The sequence below is a fragment of the Schistocerca cancellata genome, chromosome 8 (assembly GCF_023864275.1).
Source record: "Schistocerca cancellata isolate TAMUIC-IGC-003103 chromosome 8, iqSchCanc2.1, whole genome shotgun sequence".
NCBI classification, from domain to species: Eukaryota; Metazoa; Arthropoda; class Insecta; order Orthoptera; family Acrididae; genus Schistocerca; species Schistocerca cancellata.
In genome coordinates, this window is record NC_064633.1 from 284,087,407 (window position 1) to 284,113,514 (window position 26,108).

The 26,108-nt window shown below is 40.1% G+C and overlaps 1 protein-coding gene across 1 annotated transcript in view; it reads left to right on the forward strand.

The window, feature by feature from the left end:
• The window catches only part of LOC126094461 (katanin-interacting protein-like), a 338,835-nt gene that overhangs the window by 155,089 nt on the left and 157,638 nt on the right, over positions 1-26,108 (forward strand). Inside the window, exon 7 of the mRNA XM_049908844.1 lies at positions 9,273-9,410. Coding sequence (XP_049764801.1) covers positions 9,273-9,410 — 138 coding nt within the window. The remainder of the gene's footprint in view (positions 1-9,272; positions 9,411-26,108) is intronic.

Here is a 26,108-nt window from a genome sequence, read left to right on the forward strand (position 1 = left end):
TCAGGGAATCCTCTGGGTCTGAACACAGAAGCTTGGAAAAAATCTCAGTCATTGCTTCATTAAATGACATAGCTACTGAACAGAGAGAAACTCTTAACATTACCGAAAATCCTAGAAATCTTGAAGTAGTAACTAACCAAAGAGTATTCCAATTAATAAACAGGACATTGTGTAAAAGGAATTATGATCTAATGCTGTGGAAATGGTTGCTTGTCATCCCAGATCATCTATGGCCAGCTGTCGTGAAGTTCTTCCAGACCGCTCCAACATCTAATCATGTGGGATCCGTGAGGATCCTAAACAGAATCAGAGGCATGTATCAGGTCTCTAACTATCTCTTAGACACTATTGGAGGCACTGTAAGGAATGCCTCTGGGACGTCTGGTACCATGCTTCAGTGCCTTCCCCCCCTCCCTCCCCCCCAGCCTCAAATTGGAATTGATCTCATAGGGAGTGTCACGAAGTTGACAAGTAGGAATCTATAGATAATAGTCTGCGCAGACTCTCTCAGTGTCATTAACACTACCAACACTGTGTATATTTCTGAAGCTCTGGAAATTGCAAAGCTACTTGTAGAAGATAACATTTTTAAGAACTGAACATCTCAACTTGTGATCTCTGATAATGGAAAAGTTTTCCAGTCGAGACTAGTATCAGAGGTAATTTCATGTTGTGACATCACTTGCAAGATGACAATTTACAGTCAAATGGCCTGACAGTTTTAATCTGCCAGGAAGTTGCATATCAGTGCACACTCCATTGCAGAGTGAAAATCTCATTCTGGAAACATCCCCGAGGCTGTGGCTAAGCCATGTCTACGCTATATCCTTTCTTTCAGGAGTGCTGGTTCTGCAAGGTTCGCAGGAGAGCTACTGTAAAGTTTGGAGGGTAGGAGACAAGATACTGGCAGAAGTAAAGCTGTGAGTACCGGGCGTGAGTCGTGCTTCGGTAGCTCAGATGGTAGAGCACTTGCCCGCGAAAGGCAAAGGTCCCGAGTTCGAGTCTCAGTCGGGCACACATTTTTAATCTGCCAGGAAGTTTCATATCAGCGCACACTCCGCTGCAGAGTGAAAATCTCATTCTGGAAACATCCCCCAGGCTGTGGCTAAGCCATGTCTCCGCTGTATCCTTTCTTTCAGGATTGCTGGTTCTGCAAGGTTTGCAGGAGAGCTTCTGTAAAGTTTGGAGGGTAGGAGACGAGATACTGGCAGAAGTAAAGCTGTGAGTACCGGGCGTGAGTTGTGCTTCGGTAGCTCAGATGGTAGAGCACTTGCCCGCAGAAGGCAAAGGTCCCGAGTTCGAGTCTCGATCGGGCACACAGTCTTAATCTGCCAGGAAGTTTCAAGACACTCCAGGCTTCGCACTGTTCTTTCTGCTCCACAGTTGGCAGACCAAAATGAAAATGGGATACCCTGTTCCCATTGCAACTCAATGAGACTCAGGCTGACTATACAAAACCCACCTTTGACTCAGGACTGAAGATGCAAGACAACTGACTCGCATACAAACCATGGACACCCAGAAGAAGGAAGAAGAATGCTAGAAAACAAATCTCCAACCAACCAGATATGTGGTCATTCTATACAATAAGCCGTTGCACATAATGGTATGTGGTTGCGACTTGAATATCTGACAGGCAGCATCCTGGACATTTTGCCACTCAGCAATGCTTCAGCCCAATGCTTACGGAACTGCAGTTTTTCTACTCCCAACAATCTGCATGAGTGTGCCTCTTACCCAGCTTGTGCAATATTTGTAATCAAAATTTTTCAGTCTTAGGGCCCATCTTATCAGTCTACTGGAACGGGTCTTCAATCCTGGTAACCATTTGAATGTGGACTTTTGTCCACACAAATAACAGTGGAAGTAAGAAATACCATAGATAACAGCCAATGTTTCCTTCTCACTTGTGGAATAACTTCGCTCTACTTTGTTCAGCTGTCAGGACGTGTACACCACAGGAGTTTTTATTATCTGTGCTCTGACTGAGGATTCAACCAGGCACCATAGGGCTCACATCGCTAGATAGAATGAATTCTTTTTCTAAGTTTGGAAATATCATAACTGGACAAGATGTCAGTGCTTGTTTCTAAGTATCGAACGAATGCTGTTCATCATTTTGTAGACCACTCAAATTCTGCTCCTTTACATTGCAGACGTTTGGCAATTTCACCAAAGCTCTTCATAAATTTATGACAATAATTACAGAGACACAAAAAGTTGCAGTTATTTGCTGTCTGTGGTGGCAAGAGGTTCCTAACTGCTGAGATTAAGTGTCTATCTGTTCTTTCTCCTTCCTGATGAATCACATGGTCAAGATAATTACCTAAATTGGTGCAAAATAACATTTATCAATGCTTAGTGTCATCAAGATAAACCATTCATTGTACCCCATTCAGTAATCTTTGAAAAGTGGTGGGTTCATATTTTATTGCTAATGACATTTGACAGTACTGGAAATGGTACTAGGGAATGATAAAAGCTGTCTTCAGCTGATCTTCAGCGCTACCTCCAGTTGATGATACCCACTCTTCAAACCCACATTGCAAAAGTTTTTGCACTGACTCAAATTGTCCAGAGTCCCTGTTATGTTGACTATGGGATATGCAATGGTGATAGCTTGTGCATTAAGGTATCAATAGTCACAGAAAAATCTGCATTTTCTAATGTCGTCTTGTGCGTTTCATTGGGACCCAAGTAACAGGTGATCCCTATGGGCTATCACTATATTCAATAATACCGTCTGCTAGGTGTTAGATTGATTAATTCTTCAATTATTTATTCCTACATTTTGGAATTCTGTATGCTTTCTTATACACTGGAGCATTATTACCTGTGGGTATCCTGTGCTGTGTGACTGGCGTTTCTGGTAACAGACGTCTCAGATTGCATAATTCTGCGAACTGACATAATAAGGTGTGCATCACTTTCCTACCATTTTTTTTTATAAAAAATTTTACATTATTGCATGTGTGCTGACAGTTTTTTTGTGGCAGAGGTCCTCACTTAACCTGTCTTTGTCGTATTCCTCTAAAACTTCCAGATTAGCACTCAACAGACCTTTTGGCAGATTCACTTTGTTCACACCAAAATATTGAGGTTGACAGGAACCATGAAATCTCCATCCACATCACGGATGTGTACTATGGTTCTGCTTACAAGGCAGTGTGACTTATCCACTTCTTCATTAGTTCCAAAAAAAACCTTAATTCCCATGCTAAAACTGAGCTGTGTTGCCCCAGTGGCCTCACAACATTGTCATTCACTCCACACAATCCATACTGTGGAGAATTCAATCTCTTTCTGCTCAAGACATCCATACTGACAACAGACACATGAGCCCCTGTGTCCACTCCAAATGTATGTTCATCTTCATCCACTTTGCCTACCAAGCTGCACTCTCCCTCTGCATATGTTTTTGCAGTCTCATTTTTTATTGATAGTGGTGTGTGATGGATGAGGCATCCCTGTTCTCATTTGATGACTGATTATTCAGACGTTGCCTGTCCCATTTTCTTACAGAAATCTTACACCTTGTGGCCTACCTCCCCATATTCATAACATTCTGGATGATGACATTGCTCCCTGTGTGGCTCATAGGCCCACGCATGTAATGCTTTATCCCAGCTGAGAAAACACCACAGTCACACTCTGCCTCCATGTAGCAATGTTGATATTCTCCTAATGGCAGCAGGTAAATCACTTGGATTCTCCATTTTGACCTTCTTGACATTTCGGCAGAAATACACCTTACAAACACATCTTGGACTCTATCCTCTGCCTCACACAGGATGACTCTGTTGACATCTGCTTTGCACATTAGCTAATATATGTGGGCATTCAATTTCCTAATTCTGTCAAAGATAGACTTCACTAGACTCACTGTGTTTCTGCAATAACGACTGAGTTTCTCTCTGGAAAACATTGCACTTTTCTGTTTATAATAATGCTGGACAAGACCGGTAGGCAGCTTTCATACATTATGGCCTTAATAATAGTCTTATGTTAACATAACACACATTTTCGCATTGCCTACAAACTGCAATTTAGCAATATTTAAGGTCATTTCCTCTGACTATTTTCCCATTTTTGTGGCAGACTTCACATCGTCAATAAAAGCAGATACATCCTCAATTGCATTTCACAAAAAATGATGCTATAAGGTTAGCTGGTGTGGGATCAACGGATGGGTCAGATGTACTCAACACAGCTTTGGTCTCCCCTGAATCAGAATGTACTTGCTTGCCCAGCAGCTGCTTCCCATTTCTCTATGCTCTTATGCAATATTGTGTTATCTTGCTCTAGTCTCCAAGAGTGTGGCTATATGCCTCTCAGGGCTCCCACCATTTTGTTCAAAGTCACTGTTTGTGTTTAATGTTCGTGTGACCTTCATCCGCCATTATACAAGAAAAATATGGATACAGGTCATCCAGTATTCAAATAAAAACAAACTCCACTTAATCTTTGCACCATTTCATGGCCCAACAAGACTCTGTGCAACACTGTGCCTGATGACTAAACCACCTACACAAACTGCATGTAGCTGGCACAGTTTGAACACATGGCAGATCATGTGCAGACAAATTGGAATACTGACATCTCACTGGCTATAGATAAACCTCCCTAGTATTCCCATGCAACAAAGACAAATCCGTAGGTTCTTGCTGCCTAGGAAATGGCACTTTTGGCATGCTGTGGAGGTCCTTAAGGCTCAACACAGGCACTTCCAAAGACACAAGATGAAGGCCAACAAATATTAGTCACTCACCACACACACAGGCACTTCCAAAGACACAAGATGAAGGCCAACAAATATTAGTCACTCACCACACTTCATCTTAGTGAACTGAAATCCATAGTTGTTGATCTTACAGTGGAGTTGCACAGATGATGTCAGCTGCTGCTCTTGCTATAGACGTGTGGGTGTGGCATCAGGCATTGACGTTTCTACCACTGGCAACCACTTGCTGACACCAGATACGTTGGTCTGGTCCCAGACTCCTGCAATACAGGATTGCCTTCCCAAGTGCTGGTAGCTCAGTCAGTCCAGCAGCATATGGATCTGTTCAGCTGTAATGGGTAGGTGTCCACACGGTAGTACTGCTGTGCAGAGAACAACTCATGTGATAGCCATTACGTCATGTCCAGTCAGTGCCCCTGAGGTGTCGAAGCTTGCGTGGCTTGTGATGGAAAGTGATGAACAGCAGCTCTGTGAGCTGATCTCCAAAGTACTGTCATTGACATCGAAGATGTATATCTGGGAGACTCGCCCTCTATCCCAACCTGAAGTACTCGTTTTCATGTAGAGTTTGACCTGCAGCCTCCAGTTAGGAGTCAGAGGCCGGCAGTGTCATTGTTGGTTACAGGAATGAGGTGAGCAACAAAAGTATGTCCTCCTCACAAGGGTGGATGGCTAACAGCTTCTTGGCCCGCTGGTCAAACCTCCAGTAGGCCAGCAAGTTGGTGACACTCTTGTATCTCATCAGTGATGACCCAGAACTTGACACTGCAGTGTAGGGTGACAGAGTTCTTCAAGCAAGGCTTGCGACTCTGTAAAAGGCCATAGATGACCAGGCACACGTAGGGTCGACTGAAATAGACTCCCCTGCATCACATGACAGCTGTGACTGAGGTCACTGATTAAGAAAGATGTAGTATTTATGCTGGTACTTTCTGCATGCTGACATCATGTGTACTTGTTTTCTGATGCAGCCACCTCTCCTATTGGCTTCATTTTCATAACTTCATCTTTCAGATGCTCTTTTTCTGCTACATCAGTGGCTGAGTATTTAGTGTTTATATTGTAACTGGGCTTTCTTATGACACTCTGCTCTGTCACCAGTATGACTGCTTCTGTCTGTTACCATGATGTCGTTATGCTTTGTTTTTAGTAGCCCTCCACTGAACGTCTTCTAAAACCTTTTAACAGTGACATTTGAACTCAATGCACAAAAAAATTAGTTTTTGTTGTATTTGGCTTATCTGTGCAAAATTTTATTTAAATTTAGAGACGATCAGATGGGGATGAAACCTAAAACATGTCCACTTGCTTGCTGTGGCCTCATAAGGCTAAGTGCACCCTGTTCCAATCCTCCTACCAAGGAAAAGTTGCTGGCTGTATTAGGAATCGAACCCAAATCCTTCTTGTGACAATCAACCAAGCTGACCACTCAGCTATTGAAGTGGACATTTTAATTCATAGTGGCCTCATTATTACAAAAAAGATTTATTACCCAGAGAATCAGCAGAGAAGGTCATAGCTGATAATGAAAAGTAGAGTTTCACTACATCCCATTTTAAATAATTTACGTAAGAATCATCCAACTTTGGAATAATGACAGTGTATCCTTGTATCAGTTCCCACTTCTGTTACTCCTTCATGTTGGGCAAAAACAAGGCACCTTTATTCATTTCAGATTTATAAAAGTTAATATCAATAAAGATAAATTTGATTATACACTCCTGGAAATTGAAATAAGAACACCGTGAATTAATTCATTGTCCCAGGAAGGGGAAACTTTATTGACACATTCCTGGGGTCAGATACATCACATGATCACACTGACAGAACCACAGGCACATAGACACAGGCAACAGAGCATGCACAATGTCGGCACTAGTACAGTGTATATCCACCTTTCGCAGCAATGCAGGCTGCTATTCTCCCATGGAGACGATCGTAGAGATGCTGGATGTAGTCCTGTGGAACGGCTTGCCATGCCATTTCCACCTGGCGCCTCAGTTGGACCAGCGTTCGTGCTAGACGTGCAGACCGCGTGAGACGACGCTTCATCCAGTCCCAAACATGCTCAATGGGGGACAGATCTGGAGATCTTGCTGGCCAGGGTAGTTGACTTACACCTTCTAGAGCACGTTGGGTGGCATGGGATACATGCGGACGTGCATTGTCCTGTTGGAACAGCAAGTTCCCTTGCCGGTCTAGGAATGGTAGAACGATGGGTTCGATGACGGTTTGGATGTACCGTGCACTATTCACTGTCCCCTCGACGATCACCAGTGGTGTACGGCCAGTGTAGGAGATCGCTCCCCACACCATGATGCCGGGTGTTGGCCCTGTGTGCCTCGGTCGTATGCAGTCCTGATTGTGGCGCTCACCTGCACGGCGCCAAACACGCATACGACCATCATTGGCACCAAGGCAGAAGCGACTCTCATCGCTGAAGACAACACGTCTCCATTCGTCCCTCCATTCACGCCTGTCGCGACACCACTGGAGGCGGGCTGCACGATGTTGGGGCGTGAGCGGAAGACGGCCTAACGGTGTGCGGGACCGTAGCCCAGCTTCATGGAGACGGTTGCGAATGGTCCTCGCTGATACCCCAGGAGCAACAGTGTCCCTAATTTGCTGGGAAGTGGCGGTGCGGTCCCCTACGGCACTGCGTAGGATCCTACGGTCTTGGCGTGCATCCGTGCGTCGCTGCGGTCCGGTCCCAGGTCGACGGGCACGTGCACCTTCCGCCGACCACTGGCGACAACATCGATGTACTGTGGAGACCTCACGCCCCACGTGTTGAGCAATTCGGCAGTACATCCACCCAGCCTCCTGCATGCCCACTATACGCCCTCGCTCAAAGTCCGTCAATTGCACATACGGTTCACGTCCACGCTGTCGCGGCATACTACCAGTGTTAAAGACTGCGATGGAGCTCCGTATGCCACGGCAAACTGGCTGACACTGACGGCGGCGGTGCACAAATGCTGCGCAGCTAGTGCCATTCGACGGCCAACACCGCGGTTCCTGGTGTGTCCGCTGTGCCGTGCGTGTGATCATTGCTTGTACAGCCCTCTCGCAGTGTCCGGAGCAAGTATGGTGGGTCTGACACACCGGTGTCAATGTGTTCTTTTTTCCATTTCCAGGAGTGTATTTAAAACAGCAGAAACAAATTCAAGAAGAAGCAGTGCTGTAGTTTTATGATGAGGTACTGGAGTGAATGACCTCTTGTGATGATGTTTCAGCAATGTATAGTAGTGACAGTTTTATTTAGAATAAAGTAATTTTTACTGTGCTAACGTATCTTTTTAGGGAATAACTCATTCATCTAATTTTTTAATGTCCTTATCTCACTTTATCTTAGTTTACGGAAATGCTGTAAATAATTTGATACTCTTATGTGACAACTTTGTGCATGTTCCAATATTCTTTGAACATTATTCACAGGATGCTTGTAACCATTTCATCTAGCTGCACCATGTGCAACATCTCCACATTGGAGTCAGTGATGCATAACTTGAGCTTTTGGTTAAATACCAGCCATGATGTGTTGTGAAAACTATTGTCTGATGAATGAATCCTAATGTACGCTGGATAAAATCAATAGCACACGTTATGACTAGTCACTTAATCAGGACAGCTTGACATCATACAACGGAAACCAAATTCCAAGTTTGTTTCTCTGTTGTGGGCAGTAATACTGCCAAAATAGATCCTGTTATTGTGAAGAAATGAATGACAGGACACTATTAGTCCAACAATTACAGGATATACTGTTGGTCACATGAATTGAAACATGCTTGCGTGTCCTCCGAATCCATCACACATGTTAGGCTTTGCTGTCCATAATCAGTGGACTGATTATAACAGTACTGTTATGTGGCCTCCATTGTCTCATGAACTAACATCTATAGATTTTGGTTTATGAATTGGTTGAAGGCAGAATTATATAGAAAACAATTGAAGTGTGAGATGAACTACTAGGCTACTGCAATCTTTATAAATGAATGAAGACATGTACTAAAACAAGCAGTGAAACATATTCCCATAAGCCTGCAAAAGTGCATTAAAATTAATGATGGTGTTCTTGAAACTTGATTGAATTCTATCAGATTAATTGTGAATATTTTAAATTTTGTTTTGGACAGCAGTAAATTTGTAACTTGATAAATAAATTATGATCTAATAATAATGACTAACACAGACAGACAAATTATAAAATAAACTTTTTTAGTCATTAAGATTAACAAGTATTGTTCTCCAAAACCTTTTGCAGCAGAGAATATGTTTGATTGAACTTTTTTGCTTGGAATGTCCAATTCTATCATCTCTTAAAATATTTTTTTTTTTCTATATTAGTTGGCTCATATAATATTTATTGGCTTCTAATTATGTTAGATGTCTGAAACACACCTGTTTTCCCGCAGCCTTAACTATCCATGTTCCAGATTCTCCAAATTTATGTACATTTTAAAATTGAGATTTGTATTTATCTTGCTTTCAATTTTTTGTATGTGACATGAACACTATTTTTTTACAGACTATATTGTTCACTACTGATGATAGTATTCTGGAGTCTGTGTCACATTGTGACAACTCATTCACAAGTATTGTGACTCACTCAGAATTAGATGTGAATAATCACACCATTGACAGGCCTCTCACAGCAGATACTGGGGTTAGTATTTCAGTTTCACAACATATCAGAATACATAGTAGAATTTTAAAATTCAGAGAATAAATTTTATAAGTTACGTAGTAAGTTGATTTTTATGTCTAAAATCATTTCAATATATAGATTATGATTATAGTTGTAGTGTCTCTGTGTTATTATGCTTGAGACTTGGATAAGGAAACTTCTGGCAAAATGTAAATAATTTAAGCAGAAAGGAGACCACTTAGCAAATAATATAAGCATTGAGACACTCACAGATGTACAAAAAAAGATTGAAAACGTGCTTGTTTTTGGAAAAGTCCCTTAAAGAGGAAGATCGCATGTGTGCGTGCCCGGTAACCCCCCCCCCCTCCCCCCTACACACACACACACACACACACACACACACACACACACACACACACACACACACACACACACAATACAATACCACTATCGGAACTGACATTGCATGTTCAGCTGGCACAATGTAAGGTGCACAGCTGTGAGTGTGTACTTTAAATCATTAAGGGGAGATGGAAGGCAATTTTTATCCCTATTCTGCCAGTGCTATTTTACCCTTTGAATAGGTACACTTTTCAAAAGAATTGTAAGTGATGAAACAATGAAATTTTTACTGCATATATATAACATACATGCCTCAATTAACAAGTAAAATGAACATAATACCTCTTATGGTTTTTAATAAAAAAATTATTTTTTCATTAGTAAAATTTAACTTTTTTTCTACATTAATTATTATAAAACAGTTTATGATTGTTTGGTGGTTCTCAATTTACTTGCAATAACGTATTAGCATCTGCAGTACAAATTGACCAAATTTCATGTTTCTAACCCCATTAGCTTATCAAATAATGGTACCTGAAAGTAAAAAAAAAAGTAGTTTTGAGAAAAATCCGTTTAAAGTTTAATATTGCAATTATAGTATAGTTATTGATGAGAATTACTTACCGCTAATATTTTCCTGCACCATACTGAGCATCATCTGAATCGTACTGGTCTTCTTTTCTTCTCTTGGTCCCTCTACCTTTCTGTCTGACTTCTTTTGTGCATTTTAAATTATCAATGTCTGCTTTGAGGATTCTCTCTTTATCTATTTGCACCAAGGATTTTGCAGCATTTCCACTAGATTTTATGCCCAATAATTCCAAAACATCCAGTTTTCTAATTACACCATCATTGAAGCATAAAATATCATCATAAACACCAAATTTGAGGGTTGTAAGCTGAACAAATACAGTTTTCAGTAACTGGCTCTAAATGACAGAATTCACACATGCATTTAAATTTTGTGTTTTCCCGTGAAGACATTTCTTCAACAAGGTATGTTTACAAAGGTCTCTAAATGAGGATTTAATTTAATTTCATTTAATTAAATGCTGCGCATTATCTCTGCATGGCACAAAAAGGAAGGTGTGGCATTTAAATGCCAGATCGCGCAGAGTGTCAGGAAAACCATCATACCTCACAGAAAAATTGTCATATTTATATAAAACTAAAATTGTTTCACGCAGGAAAGACCAGTCGTTTCAAATATGCTAAAATCTAAAAATCGAATTTTTGAGGCCCACTTGTCTTCCTTCTCCCCTTAAAGGATTCATTGACATCTCAACTCTTCTATTTTCAGTGAGTGGTCTTCTTGACACTTCAATCATTAGGACTTTGCATGAGTTGGATAAATGGATCTTAATAGTGGAAACATATTAAAAAAGCTTTCACAGGGTATGTGCCAAAATATTACAGTTTATCAAATTACCACTGCTAAATTGACAGAGACCAGAGAATTCAAAGTTCAGGTACATATATCATGCAGTGGTTTTAATCGCTAAGTATATATTTGTGGGAAGATGAGTTCCTTTGCTTTATTTGGAGATAAAATTATGCAGATTTCATGTGGCATATCACAACTGTGTGCTTGATTGGGGTTTGAACTAGGCTCTCTTTCTTTTATGGGCAATGTGCAACCAGTTGCACGATCTGAGTGTACTTCACTGATCATTTTCAAGCTTCTTTCCTTTCTTTCCAAACTTTGCTGAGGACTAGCGCATTCAAGAGATTGTTTACAGATGAGTGACTCACTTTTCTGCAGCCTCATACTTGTTACTGAGAATGTGTTCCCGTACTGTATGTGTATTATTTGTGTTGATTATATATGTAAAATTAAAATTGTATGTAGGATCAGGACTCACAGGTTGTGTTTTACTATAACTGCCATCCGAGACTCCCTCGGGGACTTACTCTAAGCTCCAGCTTGTCAGGGTGCCCATTTACGTCCTTTCAAACTCTACAGTAGCTCTCCCATAGCACTGTGAGATTAGTGCTTCCAGGCTTGTGTCTGGATCCAGGTTATAGTTTGGATCTATCATACACAGTTGACTCTATGTGAACTCCTTGAACTGTAAGAGAATTCATTCTCTGCAACAACTGTGAGACTGTGGGTAACTAACTCCCTGCTGTATCCATTCTCTCAAAGGTGCTAGTCTCACTGCACCATGGAAGTGCCTCAGTGGAGTGTGGAAGGAGAATGAAGAAAACTATGGCAATTTGAAGCTTTGAATCCATCTGGGAGGTGTGCTTGATACCACAGATGGTAACGTGAAACTCACGGATGTGATATTTAAACTCTTGTTTGCCACACAGTTTTAAGCTTTCACTTACTGTGTATTTACAGCACTCCAAATACTCTGCTTTACATTCAAAGCAGAGTTTCTTCATCACAATAATAATAACAGGATTTTGCAATGTGAATCTAATGCTAACTTTAGCCTCACACAACTAGCTCTCAGAATGGAATGGAAACCAAGAAACAGGCAAAAAAAGGATTCACAGCAATCTACGAGTTGAGAAGGAGTAATCTTTTTGTGCTGTGTCCCAGTCTCTCAGCGATCCATGGCCAGATGTTTTCAGTGGGTGATAGATCTATGGAGTGTGCTGGTCAGTGTAACAGTCAAACATCCTCTGCCAGTGTAACAGTCAAACATCCTCATTATTAAGATAGGTCAGGAAACACTCTTGTGCTAACTTGGTGAAAAATATTTCATGGAGACTTTGAAGATAGGGCACAGCTACCGACCTTCCCATAGTAACATAACAGCTGCTGCCCATATATATTATCAGCTGTGTGAATCAGATTTGCAAACGTGACATGGTGCCTCTCCTGCATCCATTGGTGTCAATGAATGCACCACTGTCAATGCTTCTATTTGTTGGCACATCAAGGCAAGCCACAATAATGGTCATTATGCTTATGTTGTGATGCTCCATGCATCATTGTACTGTCCTTATGGATACTTGCTCTGCTGCAAAGAAGCCCATTTCCTGATTTGAGACACATGATGAGGCTGTATGATCCTGCATGGCAGAATGAAAAATATTTCTGTCCTCTCTGGTGCTAGTTGCATGAGGCCATTGAGATCCTACATGGGATTGAGTCTGGTCAGTCTGAACCCACCAATTCCAATTCTCAAAACAGGTGGGGGATATCAGCTAACATGAACAGCAATACTGTTGAACAATAAATGTTAGTTTTGGTAGACTGCATTCTTGACACTGTCAAAATTTGAAATGTTCTCATAGACATTTCTCCTTCTGACACAGGGCATAATATGATCCTATCATAAACAGTCAGCTTTCAAAAGTGATTTCTGAGTGAGAAACTTACCATGTAGTCTTTTCTTACTGATGTTGTGCCACATTCTATATTGTCTTAATGAAGTAGGATCAGGTCATTTACTTGACTGGCGGTTTGTTCACAGTCATATGGCATACGTGATTCAGTTTATCTACTGCATACATGGCATTCAGTATTAAAAATAATATCTCTTGCACATTGTCAACTTATGTTTAGATAATTCTTGTGGAATCTGTCATTTGTTACACACAATTTGTTAACATCCAGTGACAGTTGTATGACAGCAGAGTTGTGAATATATGCCTGATCAGCAGTTTTTGTTAGAAAAGAAAAATCAGAATCAGATGGGACACTTATTCTAAGGGGTAAATGGAAGTACACTTTGGTTCATACCTATCATGTTTATTTTTGAGTACTGATGATAAAACTCAAGGCTAGTCTTGTAAATCTATATGCAATACAAGTTTCTTTTGCACCAACTAACAGAAAAAATGGCAAAATTCAGATATGTATGATCTAATTGAGGAACTGCTCAGAATAACAAAGAAACATGTTAATGGAAGACTTCAGTGCTTGAGCAGGAGGCACCAACCTAAACTGAAAATGAGCTGGTATATTTGGATCAAGAAAGAGGCAAAAAGGTCCTAGATTTTTAGAACGCAATGACATGGTGTTAATGAACATTTAGTTCAGAGTTGCTAAGAGGAAATTCTAAATAATGAAGGTGCAGCTGAAGTAATTAGAACTAAGACAGGCAAAGTAAGCTATGAAATTGTAAGTTTTGTGCAAATAAAAAGATTTGTCACTGGACTGGCAGGCAGTGTACCAGGAAAAAGAAGCTTAAACCAAGAAAGTGTTTGATGGCACAAGAAACACTGATCTGTTAAAAGAAAGAAATTGAGGTACCAAGAAGGATAGCTACATCAACCAGGCGCTATCGTTAGTACATGATTATGAAGCTTCTTATTCAAAGCAGTAATGATGTACACACAATAGTCACATCTGACCCCATTATGGAGGGTCATTCTGAGTGGGATGTTAAGCTGTCGAGTTCATACCTGTAGTGGAGAAACATTGCACACAGTCTGTAGATGTCACAGAAGCTGTGTAGTTACAGCTATTGTTGTCACAGCAGTTTTCAGGCTAATATATCTGATATAAACTCAGTAGAAATCTTAATAAATGAAGCTCTAAATGCAGTGCAGAGTTACAGAAAAATGCTTTCATATCCATTTTGATATTATAGGCTAACAGAAACTAGGCAGCAAATTTCCTGCACAGTGAAACATCATAGGTGAAAGGTGGACTCGAAAGATGGTCTCACCTATGGATAATCTTATTGGATCAGAAAATGTGTGGGTCCAGTTCATTAAAACTTGATGTACTCCATTTGCACTGAACCACCTGTTGGAAGTTAATATCATAGGGATAGATAGTAGTGTGAATCAGTTTTTCCTATATACTTATGTCACATTAACTCAGTGTTTTCTTTGGAGTACAGTGTTGAGGAAGACAACTCATATTCGTATGTTAACTTAATCTTTAGGAGAAGAGAGCTGATATGGGGTAGGAAAAAAATTCAAACTCTGAGTGGTATGGGGAAATACAACAAAGGTATAGTCTACATGTACATAAAAAAAGAAGTGGGTTTTGGGTCCACTGAGCGTGTTCTACTTAAAGATTAATAATTATGGCGGCAGAGAATTTCTCATAACAGTACAGCTGATCTATTTGAAAAACTGCCCATTGACAGTTACACTTGCCAAATCCAGTTAGTCACATTTTTACCAGTGTTTGTACTTACCTGCAGCATGATTGAAATTTGTACCTGAGTAAAATAAGATCACAAGATAATGTTCATCACACGTCGGTGGATTCAACAACTTCTTGCAAATGGCAGGTATTTATCAAACTTTTGTTATGAAAGGAGGAAACATTCCACATAGGAAAAATATACCTAAAAACAAAGATGATGTGACTTACCAAATGAAAGTGCTGGCAGGTCAACAGACACACAAACGAACACAAACATACAACCAAATTCAAGCTTTCGCAACAAACTGTTGCCTCATCAGGAAAGAGGGAAGGAGAGGGAAAGACGAAAGGAATATGTGTTTGTGTGTGAGTGTATACCCGCCCCTTTTTCCCCCTAAGGTAAGTCTTTCCGCTCCCGGGACTGGAATGACTCCTTACCCTCTCCCTTAAAACCCACATCCTTTCGTCTTTCCCTCTCCTTCCCTCTTTCCTGATGAGGCAACAGTTTGTTGCGAAAGCTTGAACTTTGTGTGTATGTTTGTGTTCGTTTGTGTGTCTGTCGACCTGCCAGCACTTTCATTTGGTAAGTCACATCATCTTTGTTTTTAGGTATATTTTTGTTATGAAATGTTTAGAGATAACTAATGTGCTGTTTGGTCTTGTTCTGTGTATTAACTGTAAGTCTGATAAAAATCTCATGGAAAGAAATAAGTTGTAAATCACTGATTTCTGTATGTTGAGGACACTTGCACTGTGTTTATGCCAATCATTGCAGCAGAGCTATAGTTGATGGGGCTTTCCTGATTGAATGCACTTCATAAATTCAATTATTGATATAAGGATTCACAATGGTAAAATGAATTTAAATGGTCAAAAATGCCAAAAATAATTTAATAGTAATAATGTTTCCATATGGCCCAATGACATGGGGCAAGTCCAGTTGGACGAAACCTCTGTGACATTTGTCCCTAATCTATGTCAGTAATCTTACTGGAAAAAGGAAACCTACAGTTTAATGTGGAATCTAAACTGCATGTTGCTGCTGGTGAATCTTCACATCATAGAGAGGTGAAGGTTAGGTAAAAAGCAGACTGAAATGTGTTATGGTATGACAGGGATTCAATCCCATGAGCTTTCGTTTACTACTAGACAGCCTGCCTGACAAGTCTGTGTAGACACTCACACTTACTGACAGACATGCATTATTGGAGTGTCATTATTTGGAACTTTCACTGTGATTATGGTGTCTTGTTAATATTCTGCTGTCATTGTACTCAGAATCTTGTAATTTAATTCGACAGATAAAAAAATGTACTTACCAGTTGGCAGCAGGAGAATACACACATAAAAGAAGGTTATACTTATGGAAGGTTTTGGAGCCAGTGGCTACCTCTTCTGGCAGAAGGGTTGTAGGGGAAGGAAGAAGGGTGAGGGAAAAGGACTTGCGAGGTTTAGGAAAAGGGTTAGATGTTGGAAAAGTCACCCAGAACCACCCATTAGGGGAGACTTACTGGACAGGATGACAAGGAAAGACTGATTGCTGGGGACTGCACGAGACACAATTTGAAAACCTAAGAGCTTAAGGTGGAAGACAGGAGAAAATGCAAGACAGAGATTACTGCTAAACCATCATGCATGAGTTAATAAGAGTGAAAAGGTAGGTGCACTGAATGTAACCGAGGTGGGCGGGGGAAAAATAGACAAGTCAGAAAATGAAAGATGTAGAAAACTAAAACAGAGTGAAGAAAGAAGTAGTTACGGTGAAGAAATGCTGAGACGGGAAAAATTAATGTAAATTAAGACCTGGTACGTGGCGAGAACTGAGGACAAGTTGTAGCCCTAGTTCCCACCTGTGGAGTTCTGAGAATCTGGTGTCTGGGGAGAAAGCTAAATGACACCTGTGATGAAACAGGCACTGAGGTCATGACTGTCATGTTGTAGAGTATGCTCTGCAACAGGATATTGTTTGTTGCCAGTATACACCCTCTGCCTGTGCCCATTTATCCTAACTGATAACTTGGTGCTAGTCATGCCAATATAAAAGACCAAACAGTGTTTGCATAACAGCTGTTATGTGACATGTTGTTTCACAGGTGGCTCTCCCTTTGATAGTATATGTTTTTGTATTTAGTGGGCTTGTGTAGATGATGGTAGGAGGGTGCGTAGGGCAAGTCTTCAGTGGAGGCGGTCACAGGCGTAGGAGCCATAGAGTAGGGAGATGGGTGCAGAAGGAGCATAGGGACTGAAAAGGATATTGTGGAGTTTGGGAGGTTGATGGAAAGCTGTTTCAGGTGTGGAGGGCAAAATCTCAGACAGAATGGATCTCATTCAGGCATGATTTTGGGAAGTCATGGCCTTGTTGAAATAGCTGATTAATACATTCAAGACCATGATAACACTGAGTGACAAGTGGTGTCCTCTGAAGTTGTTTTTTGGAGGGATCAGCAGTTCCAGAATTGTACGTGATGGCCTGGAAAATCTGCTTTTGAACTAGGCTCATGGGGTGATTACATACAGTGAGGGCTGAGGTGAGAATGTTGGTATGTTGGTGTAAAGAGTCTGCATTCAAACAAATGCATTTGCCAATGGCAGGGCAGTATGGGAGAGAATGTTTGACATGAAATGGATAGCAACTGTCAAAATGTGAGCACTGTTTCTTGTTAGTAGGTTTAATGTGGACATAGTGTGTAGCTGGCCTCCAGTGAGGACAAGATTAGTATCAAGGAGGTGAGGTGAGGATGACCTGTTAAAATTCCCGGAATCCCTAATTCCTTCCCTCAGTTAAATTTCACATGACCCTATTCCAAGTATCATGCCACTTGATGTTGATCTCGCCTTACCTGAGGCCAACCACACACATTTGTCCACATTAAACCTACTAACAAACAACAGTACTTACATTTGGACAGTTACCAACCTTTTCATGTCAAATATTCTCTCCCATACAGCATTGGCATTTGAGGCAAACATATTTGTTTGGATGCAGAGTCTTTACAGCAATGCACCACTATTCTCACCTCAGCCTTCCCTGGACATTATTACCCCAAGAGCCAAGTTCAAAGCAGATTTCCCGGGCCATCAAAACATCCTGGTGTTTCAAGTATTAATCAGCTGTTTTGACAAGGCCATGACTTCCTAAAATCATGCCGCATCTTATACCAGCTGTTATGTAAACACTGTTCGGCCTTTTAGATTGTCATGACTGGCACCAAGTTATCAGTTAGGATAAATGAGCTTAGAAAGAGGGTGTGTACCAGCAACACACAATATCTTGTTGCAGAGCATGTTCTACAACATAACAGTCATGACGTCAGTGGCTGTTTCATCACACGCGCCATCTGAATTCTTCCCCCGGACACCACTTTTTCAGAACTCTGCGGGTGATAACTAGTGCTACAATGTGTCCTTGGTTCTCACCACCCGCCTTGCCTTAATTTATGTTAATTTCTTCTGTCTCAGCATTTCTTCACAGCAGCTACTACTTTGTTCACTCCGTTTCAGTTTTCTACATCTTTCATTTTCTGATCTCTTGATTTTTGCCGTCCCCCTCCCACCTCTGTTACGTTCAGTGCACTTGGCTTTTTTTTTTTTTTTTTTTCCTTGTTAACTCATGCACACTGGTTTAGCAATAATCTCTGTCTTGCATATTATCCTGTCTTCCACCTTCAATCCCTTATGTTTTCAAACCTCATCCAGTGCTGTCCGCAACAACCAGTCTTTTCTTCTCGCCCTGTCTGGTAAGTCTCCCCCAACCTGTGGTTCTCAGTGATTTTTCCAAAATCTACCTTTTTTTCTAAACCTCTTCAGTCATTTTCCTTCACCCTTTTTCCTTCCCCTTCAACCCCTCTGCCAGAAGGAAGAGTCATTGGCTCCGAAAGCTTACATAAATATAACCTTCTTTTATGTGTGTGGTTTCCTGCCACAGCTTGGTGAGTAGATTTTTTTTATCTATCCAGTTACATTGTATTGAAAAAAATGCTTATTTTTTAATCTTATAAGATATTCTTCTACGATGAGGGGCACCTTGCTCGTCAAAGAGCCTTGTTTCACTAAAAGGCTAAAACACACCTAAAAAAGGCTTGTGACCAAAGTTGCTGTGTGATACATCATATTTGTTGTTAAAGACATATGATCTCACCAGTATTAATGTTCACATGTTCTTGTGTAGGTTCCTGTGTATCGTATGGAAACTTATGGTACTTTACAATAGAAATTCACTGTGCAAATTTGTGGTTGGATACATACACTGCAAATATTAGAAAGATTAACAGTACCATCACTTTCCAAGCATTCACATCATCTCTTAGACAGTGATATTTTTCTCATTTCTATGTCAGCAGTATAGGATGAGCGGTACATCAAGCTAATACTAAACTTTTTGCAGAAGCCTCTTCTGAACCATTTGAAATCATACACTCATGTGCCAATTTATATGTAATTTTAAATGATATTCTTGGTTCGTAATAAAGGGAATTGAGGACAGAATGTGAAATTTGCTTCCAGAATGCTAGAAGTTAAGTTTTTCCACGTATACTGTGTGTCCCTGTTTTGTGAGCACTATGACGTTCTATATTCTGGTGCAAAAGTCTTTAATAGGTTGGCAGAAGACATCAGATACGAAATAGCAAATCCTGAAATGTTCAAAACTAAGTAAGATATTCCTTTTCAGCCACTCATTGTACAAAGTATCAGCGTATTCTGACAAGTGGTTGTAAATTACAGTTAACACTGCTGGTACAATAAAATGCAAAAGCATTGAGACAAGTAGATTTTGTAGTGATCAGCACATAGAAGCATGTGCTTGCAAATTAATATTTAAAAACAGTTCACTTTTAATTGTAGCTGTATATACATCCTCATCAAGAAATTTTGCACTGTTAATGAGTAATTTTGATTCCTTACCATGCTATGTGCTGGACAGCAGCAAGTAGTTAATAGTCTGTGGTGATATCAGTGCAGTTTTCTAAAAGATTCTTGTCTAGTAGGTAAAATTATCTGGAAACCTGAAATTTGATTCCAGTAATTAACTTTCCAAAGTGGGTGGATAAAGACAGTAGGACCCTAACTGATACTGTTTTCTTTGGTAAAGCTCAAAGCAAGAAAATAACTGCATACGGTACGTAGTAGCAAATGCCCTCTCAGACCGTGATACGCAGTTAGTGAAGATAAACAAGGTAGTGCCTTGATACTCCTCAGTGGAGTTCAGGCAGAATAATTTGCAACTCCAGAACAAATCTTCTTAAGAACAGTTTACAAGAGATCACTTGGGATGGTATTTATAATGAACCAAATGCTGACATAAAGTTTAATCTGTTCCATGATGAATTCATGTCATTATTGGAAAATAGCTTTATGCATATGCTAATCAGGACGGACATTAAGCAGCATGGAAAAAAAAAACTACTCAAAATTACTAAGAAAAGTTTTTTGAATTAAGGAATGTACACATTAAGTCAGAAATAGTAATTCCAACAGCAGACTTAAGGCTGTAAGGAATGTACTAAAATGTAGACTTTCATGGCCTGAAATATAATGTCCATTATAATTATCCAGGCTGTTACGCCGTGGTCGGTTGATGAATTCTGTGTCAGTTCCCAACGTTTCGTCTCCGACTGTGGGAGACATCTTTAAGGGCGTCCGTAGCTCGATGGAAGGTCCAACACACCCACTGGGTCGCTACTGACTGCCACTAAATTCCGTGCCCGCGCCGCGGCGTGACTTCATGTTTTGAAAACGTCAGTGCAATTGGTCGCTGTCCGTCACCGTCGATCGCAGTTGCCATCACCCAGTAGTGGACGGGTGGTACACATCTTCTTTAACACCGGCATCCATATACCGTTTAATTTCACGCCCTCCTCCTTTCGGTTGAAATTATTTGGGTGTTTAGTGATTTCGATTACCTCCCTGTAGAGCCTTTCGTAATATCCGCTTGTGGCCGCTAGCACTTGCGTCTCCTCGAAACGAATATTGTGGTTCCCTGGCTGGAAAGCATGCTCCACAACAGCTGATCGTTCCGTTTCTCCTCTTCTACAATTTCCCTTGTGCTCTTCCAAACGTTTAGAAACAGTTCTTTTAGTGGTACCCACATAAACATCTCAGCAGCTGCATGGGATCCTATACACTCCAGCTTTTTCCAATGGTTTGCGAGCGTCCTTGGCAGGCTTAAGGTATTCCTGTATCTTCCTAGTGGGCTTGTAAATTCCAGCCAGGGAAATTGTAGAAGAGGAGAAACGGAACGATCAGCTGTTGCGGAGCATGCTTTCCAGCCAGGGAACCACACCGGATGAAACGTTGGGAATTGACACAGAATTCATCAACCGACCACGGCATAACAACCCGGATAATTATAATGGACATGTAAGGAATGTAGTGAAATGAGAGACAGGGCAGCCAGCCACAGAACATGATAACATCACTAAATGGAGATACTATAAATGATGTGCAACAGGTAGCAAATACGTATAATAATCATTTCTTAAATTTAGTGTAAAATATAGGGACAAACAGTTCAAGAGAAAAATCACAGTAGCTTGTTGAAAAAGCAACTCCATAAAATTCAGTCACTAAAAGTATCAGCAACTCCTCTTCTGAAATTAAAAATAAATAAATAAATAAATACTTATTCTGAAAGTTTCCAACAGAGTACTAAAGATTTGTTCCATGTAATAAGCCCTGTCTTATCTTAAACGTGCAATGCATCACTAATTCAAGGCAATTTTTCATGCAGATTGAAACATGCCATTGTTAAATCCCTCTATGTGAAGGTAATAGGCGAGAGATGTCAATAACTACTGACCTGTTTCACTACTAACATTTTCCAAAATTTTTAAGAAGCTGATGTATTCCAGAATAGTGTCCCACCATAGCAACAATAACATCCTCAGGAAATCATAGTTCGGATTTCAGAGGAGTTGATCGACTGCCATTTACATGTTAATTCGCCAAATATTCCAGGCATTAAGTAACAAAATAGTGCCGGTTGGTATTTTCTGCAAACTACCTAAGGCATTTGACTGTGTGAATCACAGTACTCTCAGAGATAAATTGAGGTTTCATGGGATTGTAGTATAAGCTAAAAACACTGTATCAAAAAACAAACACAATTCATCCAAATGATTTTAAAATAATTTATTTTATGGGAGAGGGAGAATATTATTATGTTGAGGAGTAAGTGATTTTAGATCAATGAGACTTCTGGCAGAAGTTTTATCTTTTACAAAGCTCATAATTCATTTGCAGGAGAGAGTAACTAACTGAATAACTATTCAATTATTTGACACAAAAGAAACTTGTAGTGGTACAATTCTTTTCAGATTATGCACTCAAAGGTAAGTGCCAAGCTCAACAGCAAACCTTTTGCCCTTTTATTCAGGAATGCTAAACTTCGTTGTCACTCTCAATTTTGAAAATGGTCGGATCCAAATTAATTTGCACCAGAGAAAGTTTTGTCTATATGCATGAAACTACTCACAGAATTAGCAGTCAGAACAGGAAAGCAGCTGCAGCAGAAAAAAATCATTAAGATTAAATTGAGTAAAATGATAAATATTTAACAGTGAGATCATAAATTTTGATCTTGAAGTAAAATTACAAATATGCTGGGAAAACTTAAATTCGACTAGTCAACATAATGGACATGAATAAGACATTTAAATTCTGTCAGACTATATTTTTTAAAATTCTGTTAGATGTGTGTAATAATCACCGAGAGACAAGCTGAAAAATGCTCCTTTTGGAGCACAACAAATATGAATATATTCCTGTTTATTTAAAAGACTCTGTCTCAAAAGCAGGGTACCAGTTGCCTTAGTCTATCTTTCTCAGCACCCCTTAAAAATTTTTCCAAAAATTTTGACATGCAAATAAATTTGCACTATTTTTTAACATGCAGCTCACCTCAAACCCACAATAGCTCTCCTAACTGTAACTCACTCACACCCACTGTTCCACCTCTGTAAGTTGCTCATCCTCATCCACTCCCAGTAGCCCTTTCTCACTCACTCATTCAGCCCAACTCATTGTCATTATCGCTTTGTGTTTCTCTGTCATTTTATTACGTGTCACAGACACAGTCCCCTTCGTTCTGTGCTACTACTATAGTGTCCTCTCACTGTTGCAGTCTCCCTCTTGCTCTCTTTTACTGCCAATATACATTCCTTCCTTACTATCACTGCTGTCTCTTCTCACTATCGCTGTCTCTCTCTTCATTGTTGTCAATGTCGTATACTCTGTCTCTCATTATCACTGGCTCTCACCTACCTCCAATTCCTCTTTCTCTTTATTCCCCCGTCCCCCAAAAGCACTGTCTCCTTCACTCTTTTTTATCACTATTCTTTCGCTGTTAACTATGTTCTATTGCCACAGTGTCCCTCTTTTTCACTCATACTGCTATTGTCTCCTTCACTCTTTGTGTAACACAACAACCCATTACTATCTTTTAGTATTTATTACTTTTCGATCTCTTTATCACTGCCACTGTCTTCCTGTTTCTCAGCATAAAAAAGTGCAAATGTGTTTGCATGCTAAAATTTTTGGCAATATTTTTAAAGGTGCTGGCAAAGACAGACTGAAGCAGTTGGTACCCCACTTTTCAGTTGGAGTCTTTAAATACACAGGAACATATTCACATTTTTTTACTTCGATAGGAGCATTTGTCTGCTGATTACCTTCTTTTCCCTGCTGCAGCAGGCGCATAACTAATATGAATATAAATGTATTGGTCTGTAAAATTTAAATACTTAAGTGAAACTGAAATAACCCAAAACAAATTTTACAACACAAACTGGATTATACGACAATTAAATTTTGCATGGGGTTCCAAGATGATAACAGACACACTTTACAGCATATTTTTCTATGCTAAGTCACTTTATAAACTACATTTCCACCTCACATTGTATTTTGCATGTATATTTTATGTGTTAAAGTAGGGTCTTTGAACCTCTGTATCTGAAAAACAGATGAAGAAAATTTTCAAGGTTCCCCAAGATCAGGATCTTAGGAACACATCACAAAAATTACAGCCATTTGCTGTGCGTAGCCGTCTCGAATATACTGCTGTGTTTTGGAACCCAAAGGACAAAATTTTGGGTGTTTTCTTGATAATGGTAAAGATTTTTGAAAATGGGGAGTTCACTCTTCTAGGTAAATGCCTAAAGAATATGAGGTCTGTCCAAAAAAATTCTGGAGTGTTTCTAATTTTGCACCGATGGTGGGTTGGAACAAAATTTGATTGACATGCACATGTCTGTGAATATGTAACTGCCAGAAGTTTCATTGTTATATGCCTGTTAGTTATTGTTCAGTGCTGTATTGAACAGAACGTTGTGTCACACAGTTTGTGAATTTCAAGATGTAGAGATAGTGGAACAAGCCATCTGCATTAAATTTTGTGTTAAACTCAAGAAAACCTGTACAGAGACACACCAAATGGTGCAGGAAGCCTATGGTGATGAGTGCTTGAGTTGTATTCGGTGTTACAAATGGTACACATTGTTTTCTAAGACCAAAAAAAAACTTCTCTGATCAGTTCAAATTTCAAAACCATGCTGATAGGTTTCTTTGACTTTGGACATGAATTCGTGCCACAGGGACAAACTGTTAATTGATGATACTATCAAGACATGTTGCGTTGCCTTCTAGAAAATGTGAGAAGGAAACGGCCTGAAATGTGGCGAGACCATTCGTGGCTCTTGCATCACGATAACACACCCACACATTCATCCCGTGTTGGTGCATGACTATTGTACAAAAAACGAAATAACTGTGCTGCCCCATCCTCCATACTCTCCAGACCTGGCGTTTGCGGACTTTGTTTTTATTTCCAAAGCTGAAAATCCCATTGAAAGGATGAAGACTTGCGCAATAGACAAGATAAAAGAAAATTCAGAAACCGCACTTTGCTCAATTCAGCAAAAGGCATACCAAGACTGCATCCGGAAATGGAAATGACGTTGGGAGCAGCGTATCAATTGTGCAGGGCAGTATTTCGAAGGAGATCATTGAGAGTAAGTAAAAGTTAAGCATAGATAAATTTTGTGGACAAAGTTCCAGAATTTTTTGAATGGATCACATGTTGTTGTTGTGGTCTTCAGTCCTGAGACTGGTTTGATGCAGCTCTCCATGCTACTCTATCCTGTGCAAGCTTCTTCATCTCCCAGTACCTACTGCAACCTACATCCTTCTGAATCTGCTTAGTGTATTCATCTCTTGGTCTCCCTCTACGATTTTTACCCTCCACGCTGCCCTCCAATGCTAAATTTGTGATCCCTCGATGCCTCAGAACATGTCCTACCAACCGATCCCTTCTTCTAGTCAAGTTGTGCCACAAACTTCTCTTCTCCCCAATCCTATTCAATACCTCCTCATTAGTTACGTGATCTACCCACCTTATCTTCAGCATTCTTCTGTAGCACCACATTTCGAAAGCTTCTATTCTCTTCTTGTCCAAACTAGTTATCGTCCATGTCTCACTTCCATACATGGCTACACTCCATACAAATACTTTCAGAAACGACTTCCTGACACCTAAATCTATATTCGATGTTAACAAATTTTTCTTCTTGAGAAACGCTTTCCTTGCCATTGCCAGTCTACATTTTATATCCTCTCTACTTCGACCATCATCGGTTATTTTACTCCCTAAATAGCAAAACTCCTTTACTACTTTAAGTGTCTCATTTCCTAATCTAATTCCCTCAGCATCACCCGACTTAATTTGACTACATTCCATTATCCTCGTTTTGCTTTTGTTGATGTTCATCTTATATCCTCTTTTCAAGACACTGTCCATTCCGTTCAACTGCTCTTCCAAGTCCTTTGCTGTCTCTGACAGAATTACAATGTCATCAGCGAACCTCAAGGTTTTTACTTCTTCTCCATGAATTTTAATACCTACTCCGAATTTTTCTTTTGTTTCCTTTACTGCTTGCTCAATATACAGATTGAATAACATCGGGGAGAGGCTACAACCCTGTCTCACTCCTTTCCCAACCACTGCTTCCCTTTCATGCCCCTCAACTCTTATAACTGCCATCTGGTTTCTGTACAAATTGTAAATAGCCTTTCGCTCCTTGTATTTTACCCCTGCCACCTTCAGAATTTGAAAGAGAGTATTCCAGTCAACATTGTCAAAAGCTTTCTCTAAGTCTACAAATGCTAGAAATGTAGGTTTGCCTTTTCTTAATCTTTCTTCCAAGATAAGTCGTAAGGTCAGTATTGCCTCACGTGTTCCAACATTTCTACGGAATCCAAACTGATCTTCCCCGAGGTCGGCTTCTACCAGTTTTTCCATTCGTCTGTAAAGAATTCTCGTT